Raw genomic sequence first — 19,417 nt, forward strand, 5'->3', positions numbered from 1 at the left:
CCTATATGTATCTACATTTGTTGGTGAAAAATATTATTATTATAATGTGCGAATATTTTTCACAAACAAATGTAGATATAATGTCTCAATGCCATCTAGTGGGAAATTCAGCACTAAAATAAGGTTGGTGTTTACAGGTGAAAAAATATAATAAGCAATAATTGTTGATTGAAATACTAGTACATATTGAATTATCTGGCGGGTTGGGAATAAGCCGACGTAGCTTAGTGGTTCAGAGCACCTAACCGGCAATCAGAAGGTGCGGGTTCAATTCCCGTCGGTTGCATTTATTTTTACTCTGGAGATATTTTCAATTTGTATGGATATTTCGGGCGAGTAATTATTGCTTATTTACTGATAGAACTGTTCCCAATTTCTTAACAACACTTACACAACATTGTCCGCAACTTAGTACTGTATTTAATAAGTATTTGTTACTATCTTTTGACAGCACTTACAAGTCAATTAAGAAATGTTTCCACCATGGTACCAACACTTACTTACTTAATGTTGTTCCCAAGTTAATAACACTTGCACAACATTGTTCTTATTTTAGTACTATTTACGCAGCATTATTCCCGGCTTGGTAACACTTAGGCTTTAGTAGCCGGATCACGAGTTTCTGTAAGTTCCATGCTGTTCTTGATTGTCACAGACTTAGTACAATCACTGGTTTTGTATATGCCAACTAATTTGTTGGCTAACTCAAACATGTTGTAACGAAGCGATATAATGATGAATTGAGCGTTCTTTGTCCTTTCCTGTTAAAAATAATAATAAGCATTAATTAACAAGTAAAAATATTATAAAAAGGTCGTCTCTGACAAGGGCTTATTTTTTTGCAAATATAAATTATTACCTTGATGTAGTTGGCGACAATGGAGACATTCTTGAAATCCAAAGCAGCATCAATTTCGTCCATGACGTACAGCGGAGTGGGCTTGTAGTAGTGCAGCGCGAACACAAGAGCCAGCGAACTGAGCGTCTTCTCGCCGCCAGACAGGTTGGAGATGTTTTTCCACGATTTGTTTGGCGGACGGACGCTGGAATATATAGACAGAAAAATTATGAAAAAGAAAGTTATTAAAAACAGAAAAGTGAAGATGAACAAACAAACCTAACCTTACCCACCCTAATTTGACCTAACCTATTCTAATTCTGTCCCCTATTCAGTTATTAAAGGTTAAAATCAGATTGCAAACAATTACAACAGAGATAACATTAAAGCGATCTATGGAGACCTATTGCAAGTTCAACTGTAAAAAGAAAATGTCTTTGGAGCACCATCGGCGTTTCACTCGTTAATGGAGTTTCCAGCATTTACCCTTCTTAATAATTATTAATATCAGCCTTTCCATCTCGTATACTTCCCAAATAAACAAACTTATCTATTTGCTCAAAATATTCACAACCATATTGCACACAGTTTTTGTACTCTTTTTTTTAACACAATCAGATTTACTTAAAGATTCCTTAATACGCCACTGCAGCACTGGTATAGCTATACAGTGAGGAGAGCTGTATACTGCTCGGGTAAAAATATTTACTTCTAATAGTATTCACGCAAGATTTTTTTAGGCTGGCGCCACTTTGTTCCAATCCTCAAAAACACGGTCTATTTTGCGTTTAGTTGCTAACTTCACGTTTCTTCGGGTGACATTTACGATGTCATTGACCCGATCTGCTTTGAATTGCTTCGTAATTTGGCCAATTTGATTATGCGTTCCATATTTGCTTTGGTAAATCGATTTAAAATATTCCTCTGATAGTAATGCCAATGGGTATTACTGCTATTTTCATTTCGCAACCGACTGATATTTGTCAAATCAACCAAATTGTTAACAAAGTCTGAAATCTCCGTCTTAATACCATAGTAATACATCCCTAATACTGTGCTATTACGGTCGGTATACGCAATACTCATGCCCGTGATTATGTGTAACGTTTTCTACTAACCTGTTCTTATCCCTCCGTATTATTTATTATGAGTAAGACGGCATGACTTTTGACTAAATTATGTTAATTATTAACTTATTCTGCATACATACTTTGTTGATTATTGACACGAAAGACTAGATAAAATAAAAGAGAAAGAAAGAAAAAATTGAGAGAAAGACTAGATAGAACAACAAGTAACCTGAACACAATTCCCTCGGTAAATGGATCCAGAGAGTCCACCAACTCCAGTTCTGCATCCCCTCCCAGCGTAATCATCTGGTACATCTCCTTCAGTTTGGCTGTGATGGTGCAGAATCCGGTCAGAAACTCCGAGTGGCGCTTGTGCCTCAGATCGTCGTGGAGTTTACGAGCGTCGTTTCTGCGTTTTGTAATCTCTTCCAGTTCCTCTGCGCGCTTCAGGTATATTTCTTCTTTCGCTTTGTACTCCTAGGAAGTGTGAAAATAACGGGGGTTCAATACAAGAATGAAATTTTCGTTAAATACTCATGAAGCCAATATATATCACTAATATATCAACGAAATTATAATATATTGTAGATTTCTCCGTGTTTAACTTTACTGGAATTCCCCGGGTCCTTGTTTGGAACTATATTGAAAAATACTTCGCCCTCGGTATGGTGGAAATCTCTGACCATAGATCGTTTGTTCCTCGGAGCATCTTCCATTGAAATACCGGTAGAAAAAACAGCATTCCCACCTGACGCCTGTGCTCTGAAGAATGCAATCTATTTGAAAGATGGGGGAATAATCTATCTAACACAGTCTGTTTCTGTAGAATCAAGGGTTTTTCAGGTATTTTGGGATTTCAGACCAGAGGTGGCTGCCAGTCACAATAGTAGGGCACACTTGCAATTTGTACAGGGTCAGCAGTTGTGTACTATTAAAGTATCTGCAGGCCCTGTACAGTACGCCCAGTTTCTGAGAGTCTAACTTAACTCTGACTTTGATGGAGAAAAGAAAAGATGTTGAAATAAATAAAATAGTAAACTGTAGGTACCTGAATGGCCTGCAGATTGGGCCTCTGTTCACCTAGCCTCTCTTCCTGTATCTGCACTTTACTCTGAAGCTCGTCTATCTTGAATACTTCTAGCTCCTCGTCCGAATATTTACATAGAGGGGGTATTTCTTCTTGGCCGGCTATGGGAACGGTCTCAATTGTGAGGTTTGACATCTGGAATGAGAAATTATATTATTTTTAATTGTTTAATTAACTGTCCATCATTGCACAAGCAATACTTTCCACTTCTATAATTAATTATAGTACAGTAGAATCCCGTTTATTCAAACACCGAAAATACAATCAATTTGTAATTTGAAATTTATTCTGAACTGCGCACGAAAAAAAAATTAGATTTGTTCAAAATATTAATAAAATTTATTGTTAATAATAATTTATAAACTAGATAGGTATGGTGTGCACATACGGCCTTTTTAGTTTGGAAAGTTCTAATTATTGTCAAATACATCCAGATCGTTTGTATTTGTTACCAAGTCCGTGTAAACGTTGTATTGGGGAATGCAAACCATAGTAGGAATTAGATAATATATACACATATATATTTCTCGTCTGTTTTCTAAAATTGCAATATTTAAAATATTAATTAACAAGTAATTTATGTACTTACTCTAAAAGAATGTTAAGTTTGATAACCCCTACCATAGGTCACCCCAATTGGTTCGCTCCATTTGGTGACTTAGTAGGGGTGCCCGGATTCCCAACCCTCATACCTTTTCCTTCCCAGTACTTCCTCCCCTTCCTTTCCTAAAAAGACCCTCCATACAGCTTCCCCAAAGATGAAACAGGCTCTGAGGGGAATTATATTCTTCGGGCTTCCTGTGTGGAGCTAATGTAAAAAAAAAGATAAATTTGTAACCTCTCTATTCCACCCAGGAATCTTGACTTTGAGGTCGTCAATAGCCTTTTGCACTTTGGATATGTTGTTGACCAGCTCGAGACGATCGGCTTTGAACTTGTTCTCTTGCTTTACCAGCTTGGTGATCTCCTCCTTGAGCCCGGCAAACTCCTGGCTGCCCTCAGTGATTTGCTCCGTTACCTGGAATAATCAAAGTAACATTACAATTCAACACTCAACTGTATCATTTTTATATCAAGCCATTTTGTGCCCTTGTAACAACAATGTTCTGACACGGCAATGCATGGAAGATACTCTCGGTATCGCCCTGGTGTAAGACCGCAATTCAGAATTGATACGTTGCTTGAAATGGCTTTAGCCGTGTTTGATGACCAGATCTTGATAGCCAGGTACTTCCCAACTTCCTCTTCATCATCTCCTTCCCCTCCCCACTACCTTAAGCCTCACAACATACCCCAATCGGAGATGCCATTGTCTCACTGGCTCGAGACGGTTGGGAGCAGTTGGGATGTGTGCGTAATTCACAATTTTTTTTTAAAAACACAGGTAATGGTTAGCAACCGTTTATATAATTTTGATGTCTAACAAATAGAAAAAGCCATGTTATTTATCCTGCCGTACGACCTCCTGGAAGGAGGCACCGTAATATATCGCAGATCTATCAATATACAGTTGAAAATAATTTACCGTTTCTAATTCTCTCTCCATGTAAGATCCATCGGCGGTCAGTGTTTTTTTTTCATCATTCATCTCTTTAAGTTTCTCCTCCAACTCTTTCAGTTCTCTCTCCATTTGAGTTATCCTTTCCGTGGATTTCTTAGCATTTCTGAAAATATATAAATAAATTACAAAACAGAATTGAATAAAAAGGTCGACGATTCGAGATGGGCTTAAAAATGAACCTGTGCTATGCATGGTCGTGTATTAAAAATGCCGAAAGATCCACATGCACATTCACGAAAAAGGCATAGGCCGAAGACATCGAACCAAATTTGCCTGCTAATTTACCACTAGCAGACAAAAACTTCATCTATAGAAAGTCACATCATCATCACTTTTGGCTCTACAACCCCTGGTGGGTCTTGGCCTCCTCAAGAGTCTTCCTCCACTCATCTCGGTCCCGCGCCAGCTCTCTCCAGTTTCGAAGCTCCAAGGCAGACAAATCTTTGAGGACGTTGTCGCTCCATCTTAACCTTGGCCTTCCCAGGCTCCTTCTCCCTATCGGTCTTGAGCTCAGCAGGGACTTTGGTTCTTGATGCTCGGTCATTCTCTCCACATGACCTAGCCACCGAAGTCTTCCCAGTTTTATGAACTTTGTGACGTTTAGTTCCTTAAACAGAGTGTAGAGCTCATTGTTATAACGTCTGCGCCAAAATCCATTTTCTAGGACCGGTCCAAAGATGCGCCTCAAAATTTTCCTTTCAAAAACATCCAGTGCTCGCTCATTCTTCTTAGTTAGAACCCACGTCTCGGCTGCGTACGTAAGCACTGGTCTATATCTATAGAAAGTAACAATGTGATATACAGTAGTGTATGGTAGGAAAAGTCAGGGACCCCCGAGGAAGACTTACACATTATCTCTGCACATGAATGAGATACGGAGTCAAATAAAAATTAAAAAAATGTAGTTTTTTAGCAGTAACAATGTGGTAAACTACTACATGAGGGTAGAAATAGCCAAAGACGCCCGAGGAAGACTTGAATCAAATAATTATTTGTGGCACAAATTCTTATGTGTGGTAAAATGAGGCATAAGGGATGTGGAAGGCACAAGAGAATGCATGATGCGGAAGTGCAGGGTTGAAGAAATTGAGGACGCCGAAGGAAGGCGTGGCACTACCAAGTGAAACAAATACTAAAATAACTGTTAAAAAAAAATTAATATTATTTCCACTTTAAAACTACACCCAGTATTCAGGTATACTAGGATTCACAATCTCTAAACATTACTGCAAACCATCCATAACCCCGAGCAAGGCCAGGTACATGTCAGCTGGTAAAATAATATTTAAAAGTGTACCTTTCGCTGGTTTTGATAGCAACATTGAGCCTAGTTATTTCTGCGTGGACCTTGTCAATCTTCTTCACAATTTCATCAACAGCTTTCTGCAGGCTTTTCACCTTTCCTCCGGCTACTTCTACGATTTTCAAGTGTATTTCTTGGACCTCTTTTTCAACCTGAAAACAAAATACAAAATAAGAGATTCCCAACTGCCTGGAGCCAATAATAATAATAATAATTATTTATTTCAGTTGGACAGAGCGGTGTGTGCAATGCTCTGCCTGCCATAAAAGTTTACATTTAAGTTATAAAAAGTATAATACATAAAAAGAAAATGAATAAAGAAATAAATAAAAATAATAATAAAAAATGAATACATGATGAATGAATGAATGAGACTGATATTTTTGGAATATTTAATGAGGAAAGTGCCTGGCCAACTTTTATAATAAATATGTACCTTTTCAGAGTCGACTCTCGCCTTTTCGAATTGCAGATCTGCTTCCTTCATGACTTTTTCCAGATCTTTCTTCTTCTTTGGGTCCACGGCACTCTTGCTGGCCTTGACAGTCTGGTCCTTCAGTTGGTTCTAGAATAAACAAACATTGTTTGTTTTTATTGTTCCTTGATATTTGTACAGTACTCAATAATCTACCACCCCAAAAACCGGGCAAGGGTCCAATTAGCGAAAGCGGCGAAATATAGTGCAAAATATGCTAAAAATCAAAGCAGATACTTCGTAAATACAAACAAACTCCGCTATTCGGGATGCTGTGTAGGTCTTTTCCTTAAGAAAGGAAGGGGAGGAAGTTCTGAGAAGGTAAAAGGTGTGAGGGTTGGGTAGGAATCAGGGGATCAGTGTGTCCAGGAGTGACAGACATATGAACATATCCTCCCACTGCACAAAAACACATGCAACAGTTGCTAGAATACACAGAAGACAAGAAGAACAACGATAATTGTGATGTATGGTAATAAGGTTGAGTATTTAAGTGATAGATGGCGCTAGTCATAAGGCTCACTCCAGAGTCTGTCAGATGTCGCTAGAGTGTAACAAGTACTTGTGAGATGATACTGACAGGGAACAAGCTTCTCGAACCAGAGAATTACCAACCCTCGGGTAATGAACAGTGTAGCTAAATCCAGTCCTATTAATTGTAACGTAAATAAACACAAATATAGTAAAGAACCTTTTACTTTTTACAAAGAGTTCCCAACACCGAAATCTGCATAGTAATGCAGACATAACAATAATGAACCCCGGTGACTAGGGTGGTCGGCGAGAGCAAGCCGTCTGGCGGTATGGTAACCGAGTGTGTAATAGTAAGATAACCCAATCCGTCTGTTGGCTTGGCTTGGCACTTGAGTGTAGGCACGGACAACTGAATTAGACATATATACCGGCGAATTATGGAGTTTAATTTTGTGCTTTCAACTAGTAAAAATAACAGTGTATTATATTAGTTTTCAAATAATAGAGCGGCAGATTACTAGAGTACTGTATGGCTTGGAAATGTGTCGAGCTACGACCAAACTGCACCAACTATCAAAGCAACTATGAAAGTTATGCATTTGGCGTGTAGGTAGAAACAAAGGCTGGGCATCGCTGTGCGTTGATACCATTTGCAATAAGATGGGTGAATGATGTTGGAGAAACTTTTGTGCACACGGTTTCATACTAATAAAGCACAGTAATAAAATTTATGTGTAAACCTTCTTTTACACAGTGTCACGGTGTTTACATTTTGAAAAATATATTTTATAATTTGAGCTTTCGTTTTTGAGTAAATCGAGTTCTAAGTTGGAAATTTTTAGGTCAAATATGAAATAAATCAGTCGCTAGGGGGTTAATATCAGATACCAGTACTAGACCAGGCTGGAAAAATTTAACCCTTAAATTGCCAATTTCTTTTCTTAAAGTTCAGTGCTCAGAACGAAAAAAATAATTTGGATTCTCTATGTGATGTAGATTTATTAGCTTCCCGCTTGTACTATGACTTTCCGGACACCGTGCATAGATAAACCTAATTTTTTTTTTTAAATAATGGTTCTTGGCCCATCTCCTTCGTTGCTATTATGTTTGTATCGTTTGGAGTTAAATAAAACCAAAAATATATTTAAAAATGCACAAACCTTTAGTAATGGGGCTTGCTCAATCAGATTCTTGTATTCAACTTCGATCTTGCATTTCTCACTCTTCAGTTGGTTCACCTCCCGAGTTAGAGCAGATATCTTGGTCTCCAAAGCTGGCAGACGATTGCGGAGCTCTTTCATTCTGAAATAAATTAAATAATTTTTTTTCAAAAATATAATAATTTAAGATTATCTGTTGGGAAGTAAGAGCTTTATGGATGCACGCACAGATGGCAGTGCATAGAGCTTACGTGGAAGTCCGCAAGATGGAGCCAGTGGCCAGTTATCGCCAGGGCCAGTGCGAAAGCTCTCAGAGAAACTCACTGTTACAGATTCCAATTAGCAAGCTTCTAGTTAGGTTGACTATCGAGTCACCATTATAATACGTGGAGTATTAATAAATCCCTGATTAATATAAAAGAACCATTTTATTATTAAACTCCTTCCAAGACGAGTTGGAGACCTGTTCGTACGAACAATTTTTAATATTCTTGGAGACCTGTTTGTACGAACGAGTTTGTATATTCTTTTAATATTATTAGTAAGTTCTGACATACCTTTCTTGAAGATCTGTCAACTCTTCTTCTTGAGCTGCTACGATTCTTGGATCAATTTCATTGACCACTTGCACTGTTCTGCCCATTCTTCCACGGGATGCAGTTTTGCCGCCACCGGACATTGTACCTGTGGAGGAAAATAAAATATAGCAACAGAAAATTCACACGCCGTTTTAGCACAAACTTTTTGTCTACTTTCATCCTTCCTCTGCCAGTTTCATGCCTCACTGCAAATAAGATTGGCATCAGCACTCAGCAGTTGTGGACTGCTAGTTCGCTTCTTTGGACAACTTTTTATTAGCACCTACCGCTTCGTCCTTCAATAATAGAAGCATTAACTGTAGCGAAGGAGTTAGAAAATTGGTCTTTAAGACGTGCTGCGCTGCCCTATACACGTCAGAACTGTAGACACAATACCCAGTAGCGCAATGGGACATGCTGAGGGTGAGCTACAACAATGCGTACAGGCAACTTATGCAACTACCAAGGTTCTGTAGTGCCTCCACGATATTCACAGAAGGGGGAGAGTGCACCCATTCCCCGCCTTACTTCGCCACCGACTAGCCAACCTCCGTGGCAGGACACGAAAATCAACAAACGTCATTGTCGTGGCTGCTTCCGAGTGTCTCAACTCTCCTCTTAATGAGCGATGGATGAAGACGATGCGACGACCTCCCTGATGGACGTTCCTTTAATTTTAATTTAACTCCTCCAGCGTTTGAGGGTCGTATATGACCGGGTGTCCATATTTTATAAAAGTATTTTTATCTTTTTTTCTATCTTGCGAAAATACATAATTTTTTTGTAATTAGATAGATTAAATAATGTAAAAAATAATTCTTTCCAGTTTGTTTCAAATATTTATACTGGAATCCAATAATAAAATCCTATTAATAACCAAAATAAATAATTCTATAGTAACTTTAAAAATTATATCTTATTTTTTATTATATGAATGAAATAAAAGTGAAGGTACAGTTTTCTTACAAATTCCCCAAACAAAACAAAAGCGTTTTCGAAACATCGAGTTCTCTCAATTTTTCTTTGATTGAGTAATAAAATTAAGTAAAAATGTGGTTAGCGTTTTTGACAAAATTTCAACCCTTCAGTATTTTAAATATGGATTCAAAGAAGTCTTCACTGCGATTTTTCTCATGAAATTTCGGAATGTTTCCGATCTATTTTAAATTTACTATGTGTTTCTTATTTTAGAATTTGTCATAAAGACCAATACCATTTTAGAAACTGGATAAAATTATCTTTAATATATTTGGATTTGAAAGAAACAATAATATTTCTAAATAGTAAAAATTTATGCCAAACACGAAAAATGTTCAAAAAAAACTTACCGAATCATTTTAACTCGAAACCCCAATAACGTGGAAATAATTCCATATTTAGAAAACAGTTTCATATTGTTTACAAAATTGGTAACAAAACACAACACTTTTTATGCCGTTAATACAAAAAAAAATTATAAATAAATTTGTAAACTTCTGATCAAAAAAATATTTGACAATTTATACTCATTTTTCAATCAAAACGAGGTTACATTTTTTAAATATATATCAACACACACCTGCACAAGGCATTTATATTATTAAAAAATATCACTTTAATGAATTGACATTTATTATAATTTTACATAATTGATATTTAGTATGCGAAATAACCCAACTTTTGGTCCCGGCACAAAACAAACATTTTCAAACAGTAAGGCACTGACAGAAAGATAATTTAAGATGGTTCCATTTATGAAGTTCATAATAACACATATTATTAAAAAAAAACGAAGAAAAAGACACGAAATAACAATTAAATCTGGAAATAAAACACATAAATATTCCAATAAATCCGGACAGTTCGTAAACCAATACATTCATTTGTCAGCCATTTTGGAGTAGTGATGGGGTCAAACGGAATTATTACAATTTGAATTTTCACATAATCTCGAAACTCGAGCGTTAACGGTGACAGCTGTATATAAAATTAAAATGAATTTATAACACGTTCTCTAAGGACGGGTTGTTTCGGAGAATTTGAACAATTCATCAAATTTCAACATTCATTTTCAAGTTCTGTGAAAGATTTTTTCAAGTTCTGTTTTTATTTCAGTTTTGTCAATCAACTAGCCTACAATGATATAATAACAGAACTTGAATAGGACTTTCACAGAACCCGAAAATGAACGTTGAAATTTGATGAATTATTCAAATTCTCCGAAACAACCCGTCCTTAGGGTTTTAAATTCAAGAATTATCGTCACTTTTAAAATGACTTATACTAACACATATAATGCTATTAATAATTATATTTTGATAGAAAATTATTTTCAAAATTGGAATTATCTATTCTATTGGAATATTCTTAGGGAGGCAGTTGAACTACAAATTAACTGAAATTAGATAGCTTTGCCTAAACTCAAACACGGTATTGTCTTTACTTGAAAGTTTTTATAAAAACATAAGATTGTAAATTTTAATGGTAGATTTATTTTTTTGGTAATCATAAAATTTTAGCCTTTAGAAATAAATATAATTTCACAATGTTCCAAAATAAAACCATTGACCGATTTTCATGTTTCGAATTTCGAAGATGATCCGCCCCATAACTAACTAAACAGCTGACCACAGCTAACAGAAAATGACAAACTATTCATCATCATTCGTAAAAATTAAATATGATGACTTAAATTTGTTCTTCACGTTCGTACATCGTCTCTTACATTATTCTGGCTCTTTACATGGTCCGACTCAAGAATTTAATTGTGCCATGTCCCTGACTTTTTCTAGCATTTTATTCTCCTTGCACTCTTTTTGTCATTCATTCGCTCTACATGCCCAAATCATCTAATGATACATATACATATGCGAGCCGAACTGCCAAACTGAACCTCAACTTATGTGAAAGGAACGAAGCAACCGCAAATGGAGCGAAACGCCGCTTGCAGTTGCTTCGATCCTTTCCCATAATTCGTGGCTGGGTTCTCGTTTCGGTTCGCAAACGTATAAGTAACATAAGAAGCCCTTTCTTAATCTTGCTCATTACGCTTATATCAGCCTTGCATTCTTTATGAATATCTGCATTTTTCCCACGATCATACATAGTTTTACCGATCATACATGACACACGCCTCAGGGATCTCATTCCTCCATTGATGCATTTATCCTTTTTTCAATGTCTCTATCAGCCTCTCAATCTCCCGTAAGCCAATAGCTTAAGCCGTATAATACTGAAAATTATATTTGAAATAGTAGACAAGCTTTTACATTATCATCATTTTTACTTTGGAATTTTCCTTTGACAGTAAATACATTCAACTGCCGCCCATTGCAGTGCATCTCGGTTAGTTTCACTGGACTTCTTATGTAGATTCTGCACATACTTTGTTTGTCCTACCCAGGTTCATGTCTTTCTTCTCCTAAAAATTTCCCCTGCACAGCATCCCTAAGGAACATTGCTTTCCTATATGGTATTAACATTTAAAAATAAATAGCCAGAGTGAAAAAACTTAAAACTCACCGGCAATCTCAATTAGGTCTCCTCCCAGCGTGACCACTCGGAAGCGGACCCTCCCGTAGGACACTCTGGTAGCCTGATCCAGGTCCTTGGCCACCAGGGTGTCCCGCACCCCGTAGTAGAAGGCTGGCCGCACCCGCTCGTCGGAGATGCGGATCAGGTCGAAGAGGCGGGGTACATTCTCAGGACTGGAATCAAATCGAATACAAATATTAATTTATGTAATCATTGAAAAAGATAATACTAATAAATAGAAAGTAAACATAAAACCGAACCAGACACAGAAGATAAAAAGGTAATGGTCGCTATTGGGAATCGAACCCAAGTTACAAATAAATTTGTGCAGAACTTTGTAATCAAGAAAACAAAAGTTGAGGATAAAATTATCTTAAAATCTGGTCAAATGGGCGAGTGGTTAGAGGCGTTATCCAGGTAAGACAGAGATTCAGGGTTCGATTCCCAGGTGCGACCGTTTCCTTTTTATGTTCTGTTGTATGTTACGTTTAGATTTATTAGTATTATCTTCTTCTTCAATGATTAAATATTATGTTCATTGATGTGTACAATCTTCAAAAGTTATTAAAAAACTGATTCTGACCAAATTAAATACCATATTAATGGTCAGAAAAAGTAAAATAAATATGCATATTTTCAGCGGCTATTTTGAACTGTCCAAATGTAATCATGTGGAGTGGATGAACGAAGACAGGAGTGTCAGGAGAATATATGACGCCAAAGTGAATGGTAGAAGAATTCAGGGATGCCAGAGGAAGCCATGGCACCACCAAGTGAATCAAATGCTCAAGCTGGGTCATGTCAAGAGTATAACAGAAGATTATGCATAAATGTGAATGAAGTAAGGAGTGTGGGCTAAGAGTTGTGTGGCGGATTATCCGCTCTGCCTACCCCTCCAGCGAAAGGGATGGTTAGTTCTCCACACTACCTTCAGCTTCACAACATTTGCTGAGTTAAGGATGCCTTAGTGGTTCTAAAAATCTCTCAAAAATAAAAACTTGCGCAGTATAAACAAATAAAAAACTTACGTGGTAATTTTCTGGCTGCTCTTCGCCCTTAGATGCTCCTGCTTCTCCAGGACTATGAAGGTGGCCCTTCCGACGTTGTGCTCCCTGAGGAACTCTATGCAGTACTGGGCAGTGGAGACTGTGTCCACGACAATGTTGTCCAGTGGGCCGCAGCAGGTGGATATTGCCACGTCATATTTTTCGTCTATGGCGCCGAGATCACCCTGAAAGAAAATAATTAATTTATTAACTAACCGATTCTTCAAGAATTCAGACTATCCCATGACTTTTCACCAGTCTGCACGAGTACCTATATACTAAAAAAAGTAATTGAAACATGACGTACCAGTCTTCCAAAGATCCCTGGCAATCTTCCGGCTTGCTTCTCTGCAATCAGTGAATCCAGAACTCTTCCCTTGGACCTGGTGGCGCTCATAGACTGCTTTGTCTCCTCCAGCTGCCCCCGGAGCACCCTGACCTTGATCCCTATCTCCGTGTCTTCCTTCTTCAGCTCCTCAAATTCTTTCTTGGCGGCGATGAGAGTCTTCTCTTTGTTGGGTAGGGTGGAGGTCACCTCTCCTAATCGCCTAGAAAAAATAATAATCCCCTTCTCGTAAACTTAACATATCTTATTAACCTAAGCATCCTAAAAGGCCGATTCCCTGACAAACTAAAACACGGAATCATAAGTTAACAATACAACATATAGTTAACAATACAACAATAAACAGTGTATACCACGATATTTGCTCTACCGATAAAATCATAAAATCTATATTTAAAACCGTCATATTGAAAATTAAATGTATTGGAGGTGATTCCTTGGGTCACATTTAGTGTACAAACTTCAAACTTGGTGATAATTCATTAATTCTACAGCGATTACAAGTGTCTTAATTTTCGATCAAGTGACATTTGACAGTGACAGTTCAATCCAGTGTTTATCTGTGCTAAGAACTGTGACTGCTTATAGCAAAACTTTTACTGCCTATTACAAATAACGTAAAATAACAGTGAAACATCATCAACATACCATACATCATCAACATGAATAATACCTGTCAAAAATGTTCCGAACCAACACTTTCAGACGAGTCTATTTTTGTGTGCGTAACCTGCAAGGAGACATTCCATCTGCAATGTGGAGGTGTGACGGAAAGTACCTACCGTCGCCTCTCTAAGGAGCGGCGTGCCCTCATAAAATGTAAACAATGCATTTGTGTCACACCGACTGTCAAACCCAGTGGCAGTTCACTTATTGATAGTGAACTACTCGCCAAACTACTCGAACAAAACACGCAAATTCTTGCCACTCTAGCGGGGATGAGCAAGCAATATGAGGACATTCTTCTTCGCGTCCACGAGCTTGAGGACACTAATAACAAGCTTGAGAAAAAGAACACCGGCCTCGAAGCAAGAATTGAAGTATTAGAAAACCAAATGGAGCAAATAGACAGGCTAAATAGGTCTAAAAACGCTGAAATCAGGGGGATCCCGGAAAATAATGGGGAAAACTTAAATAACCTCATATTCAACATCCAAAAAACTACTAATTCAAACGTGGAAATGAACAGGATTGACGCAGCTTACCGCATCTCCCAAAAAATACCTAAAGACCAATGTAGGCCCATAATCATATCATTTAAAACCAGTATTGACCGTGATGTTTTCCTGTCAGACATAAAAAAGTTCAACAAACAAGCTAACAATAGAGAGGAAAAACTCAACACCACCCTCGTCGGAATTGCAGGACCTCGCTCTCACATATACGTCTCGGAACACCTGACGTTTCGTGCGAAACACTTGTGGTTCCTTGCACGTAAGGCTACACGGGAAAACTTATATAAATTCGCCTGGACCCGTGGAGGGCAAGTGTACGTCCGTAGAGATATTGGAACACCAGTCATTATTATCAATGACAAAAACAAACACATCTTATCTCACACACCCAATAACTTGTAAAAGAACTGTAACTATTGTATTTATGTTTATAAAATATTTTTTACTTTACTCAAAATTCATTAACATCACTATTTTAACTATTAATCTCAACCTATTATATGAAACAGAAGGGCACAGGTATATGGTTACAGGGGAATTTAAATTATTTAATTTGTATTTCTCTAGTTTTCTTTTATCTCTTTACCCAAACACTACATTTAGTTTTAGCATTAACCAATATAAATCTTGTACTATGTATCTTCAATTCATAGTTACACTATATGCCTGCTATAATTATGTAAAATACTTACAACAACTAAATCCCTATAACACCTGTGTACTTTACATGCTTATGCTTATGTTTTATTTTCTCTATATACTTATGTTCTATATGCTTTATATGCTTATGCTTTATATGCTTATGCTTTATATGCTCGTGATATATACTCGCAACAACTATATGCATACTCTGTATACTTATGCCAATGTTATGCATACTTTTCACGCTTATGTTAAATATCCGCAACAACCAAATCCATATATCACTGATATACTTTATATGCTTATGTTTTATTTTCTTTATATGCTTATGTTTTTTAATCTCTTTAAGCTCATGTTTTATTTTCTCTTTATGCTTATATTTTATATTATTTATATTCTTATGTTATGTGTTATTTATATGCTCATGTTATACATTTGCAACAGATATAAGTACACTTTATTCACCAATAGACACGATACCGATATAATTATAATAACGGAGCGTAATTCTTTTAATTTAATTATTCATAGTTTTGGCAAGCTTATGGATGTATGTGCTATCAATTGCTCTAAATGAATTAAAATTAATTTTAAATGGATGATTTTATAGCTAGCCAAATAGAAAATTTCTACAAAATCCATGAATACGAATGTGCAAGCACAGAGACATGTAATGAATTTTTCCCACACAAATTTAACGGTTTATTCATATTACACCAAAATATTCGTAGTATGTTTCAAAATTTTGATGAATTTATTATTAAAATCAATAATCTAATATTACAACCAGACTGTATAATATTAACAGAGACATTTACAAATGATGAGTCACCAGCTTTTCAGCTTCCTAACTATACATACATCCCAACTAAAATAAATATCAATAAAAATAGTGGAATCGCAATATTCGTTCACACCAAATTCAGTATTGTCACGACTTTAGAACACCCAATATTACTGACTAACTGTATTCAAATCGAAATTAAACTCGATAAATATATTTATCACATAATTGCCATTTACAGAACACACGAATCAAATATTTCACATTTTATAACTCAACTGAAAAATATATTACTACCGCTTAAAAATAAAACCTGTTTTATCGCGGGTGATTTTAATATTAACATTAACGAAAAATCAGAAAATATTTTCAAAAATGAGTTCCTAAATTGTATGACTGAATTAGATTTTAAATCATGCATAAACAAAAATACTAGAGAAATGCACGGACAAAAATCGTCTTGCTTAGATCATATTTGGATAAACATAAAATTACAAAACCTATATAAAATCAAAACAATGATTTGGCAAACGAATATTACTGACCACCACACTTGCTTATTATTGTATGATAATGAAATAAAATCACAAATTAAGGCTCCAATTACTATTAAAAAAACCACAAATATTGCCACTTTAGAGAAAAAATTGAAAGCAGAAACTTGGTGTACGATACTACAATCTAACGATGTCGAACAATGCTCAAATATGTTTGAAAAACAAATTATGGATCATATTGAAACCTCCACAACAGAGGTCTCATTATACACGAATTCAAAATTCAGACGTATAAAACCTTGGATCACTTGTGGCCTAATAAAATCTATCAGAGAAAAAGAAAGGCTATATAAAAATACAATTAAAAATCCACACGATGAAAATGCTAAGATAGTTCTCAAAAAATATAGAAATAAATTAACAGCTTTAATTAAAAAAAGTAAAGACGACTACTTTAAAAAAATAATCTATACTTCAGAAAACAATCTAAAAGTTATTTGGAAAACGGTAAATTATGCAATTGAAAATAAGAAAAAAAATAATTCTATAAAATATTTAAAACATGAAAATAATATCATAGATGTATCCAAAGACCCAAAACTAACAGCAAACATTTTTAATTCTTATTTCTCTAAAGTAGGAAACAATCTCGCTGATAAAATCACTAAATCTGTACACACACCAAAAACTATAAAAACTAATACCCAAAAACAAAATACACTATCCACTTTTAAAAAAACTACCGAAACTGAAATACAACTTGTAATAGAAAGCATGAAAGACGGATCCTCTCCAGATTTTGACCACATTTCTGTGAAAATTCTTAAAGAAATGAAAATGTATCTACTGAAACCACTAAACCACCTTATCAATCTCAGTCTGACTAAAGGCATATTCCCAACAAATTATAAAAAATCTATAATATCCCCTATCTTCAAAACCGGCGACCCGCAAAATGTTTCAAATTATCGACCGATATCACTAATATCGAATATAGCAAAAATATTTGAAAAGATTGTGAAAAAAAGGGTTGTTGATTTTCTAGAAAACAATAAAATATTACATTCCAATCAATTCGGATTCTTAAAAACAAAAAGCACACAAGATGCAATAGCAAATGTAACATCATTTATATACTCTGCACTTGATGAAGGAAATAAATGCGCAGGAATATTCATAGACCTAAGAAAAGCATTCGATAGTATCTCACACGCAAAGCTTATCAAAAAACTGAAATTAAATAACATCAATGATAAAGCCGTCCAATGGATAGAAAGTTATTTGAACAATCGTGCACAATTTGTTAAAATAAATGACCAAACTAGCGACCAAGAAACATCAAATTTTGGTATCCCACAGGGCACCGTGCTTGGACCAATATTGTTCATTTTGTATGTAAACGACATATTTATTCAACCATTGCATGGCCAAATTATCTCTTACGCTGATGATACAGTCCTTATAATAAAAGAAAAAACTTGGGAAAAAATTAATCTAAAAGCTACAGAAGACATAAATAATCTAAAAATATGGTTTGACAATAACCTCTTGTCGTTAAATAGTAATAAAACATATGTCATTCCTTTCGAAATTAACACTAACATTGTACCTCCAAATCTTCAAATATTCTTACATAATCATTCTCTCGCACAACACGATACTAATCACTGCCAACAAAATTGTTCACTTCTGAAAATAGCGGATAAAATTACATATCTTGGAATAATCATAGATAAAAACCTAAAATGGAAAGATCACATCGACCATACAATAAAAAGAGTTAGGAAGTTAATTCATATATTCTTACGAATACGAAACTTCTTATCAACAAAAAACCTATACTCAATATACTACGCATTAGTACAGTCTATTCTTCAGTATGCCATTATCAGTTGGGGAGCAGCTTACAAAACTAATCTGACCCCCATAGAAATTGTTCAAAAACTAATAATAAAAATTATACTAAAAAAACCTCCAGACTTCCCAACTGACAGCATATTCGAAGAATTCAAAGTTCCAACATTTAAAAACTTATTTATAAAAAATTCAATTATACAAATTATAAAAGAAAAAGATAAATACGAATTCATAACTGAAAATCGCACTAGACTTAAACATGTATTTGTGTGCCCCAAATTAAACACTTCTTTTGCACAACACCATTATACTCACCAAGGAAAATTCTTTTTCAATAACCTACCAATAGAAATCAGAAGCATTAGGAACAAAATTCAATTGTTGAACTCCATCAAAAAGTATTTTAGAGAATGTCACACTAAAAATCTTACTTGTTTTTCTTCTTACTGAATACATATATGTTTACATATTTTAGTTAACGGGTCTGATTGCCATATGTCTATATTACCTACACATACATATATATTGAAATACATGATTATAGTAAATAGTAATTGTAATTATATGAAATGTATTAACTGTATTAACTGCATTGTATTAACTGTACACGTGACTTTATTTGTACATAATATGTGAAATGTTAACTCTTCTTCCATCCACAAGCTAAGGCTTTTAATGGAAGACCAGTAAAATTATAATATATTATCTTCAATAAATAAAAAAAAATAAAAAAAAATAAAAAAAAAAATAAAAAAAAAGATAATCCCAATACATAAAGGAGGCTCTAGAGCGGACATAACTAACTATCGTCCAATTACATTACTAAATTCACTATCTAAAGTCTTTGAAAAAACTATTAATAATCAACTAATCGAATACCTTGAACAAAATAACATACTATCACTCAACCAGTTTGGATTCAGGAAAAATAAAGGCACCTCCGAAGCCCTGGCAACAGTTACCGATTTTCTAAATGAAAACTTAGACAAGGGATCAAAATGCATATCAATA

General features: G+C 35.4%; 1 protein-coding gene across 1 annotated transcript in view; it reads right to left on the reverse strand.

The window, feature by feature from the left end:
* Window positions 1–14: 14 nt before the first annotated feature.
* glu (structural maintenance of chromosomes 4-like protein gluon) overlaps window positions 15–19,417 on the reverse strand; it is a 35,643-nt gene continuing 16,240 nt past the window's right edge. Inside the window, exons 11-23 of the mRNA XM_089646329.1 lie at window positions 13,413–13,653; window positions 13,088–13,290; window positions 12,048–12,232; window positions 8,526–8,652; window positions 7,969–8,110; window positions 6,296–6,424; window positions 5,854–6,011; window positions 4,521–4,659; window positions 3,834–4,013; window positions 2,957–3,130; window positions 2,138–2,385; window positions 860–1,043; window positions 15–761 (exon numbers count right to left, since the gene is read on the reverse strand). Coding sequence (XP_089502455.1) covers window positions 594–761; window positions 860–1,043; window positions 2,138–2,385; window positions 2,957–3,130; window positions 3,834–4,013; window positions 4,521–4,659; window positions 5,854–6,011; window positions 6,296–6,424; window positions 7,969–8,110; window positions 8,526–8,652; window positions 12,048–12,232; window positions 13,088–13,290; window positions 13,413–13,653 — 2,278 coding nt within the window. The 3' untranslated portion in view covers window positions 15–593. The remainder of the gene's footprint in view (window positions 762–859; window positions 1,044–2,137; window positions 2,386–2,956; window positions 3,131–3,833; window positions 4,014–4,520; window positions 4,660–5,853; window positions 6,012–6,295; window positions 6,425–7,968; window positions 8,111–8,525; window positions 8,653–12,047; window positions 12,233–13,087; window positions 13,291–13,412; window positions 13,654–19,417) is intronic.

Source organism: Hesperophylax consimilis, chromosome 24 (genome assembly GCF_061612785.1).
Source record: "Hesperophylax consimilis isolate HC1 chromosome 24, BYU_Hcon_1.0, whole genome shotgun sequence".
NCBI lineage: Eukaryota > Metazoa > Arthropoda > Insecta > Trichoptera > Limnephilidae > Hesperophylax > Hesperophylax consimilis.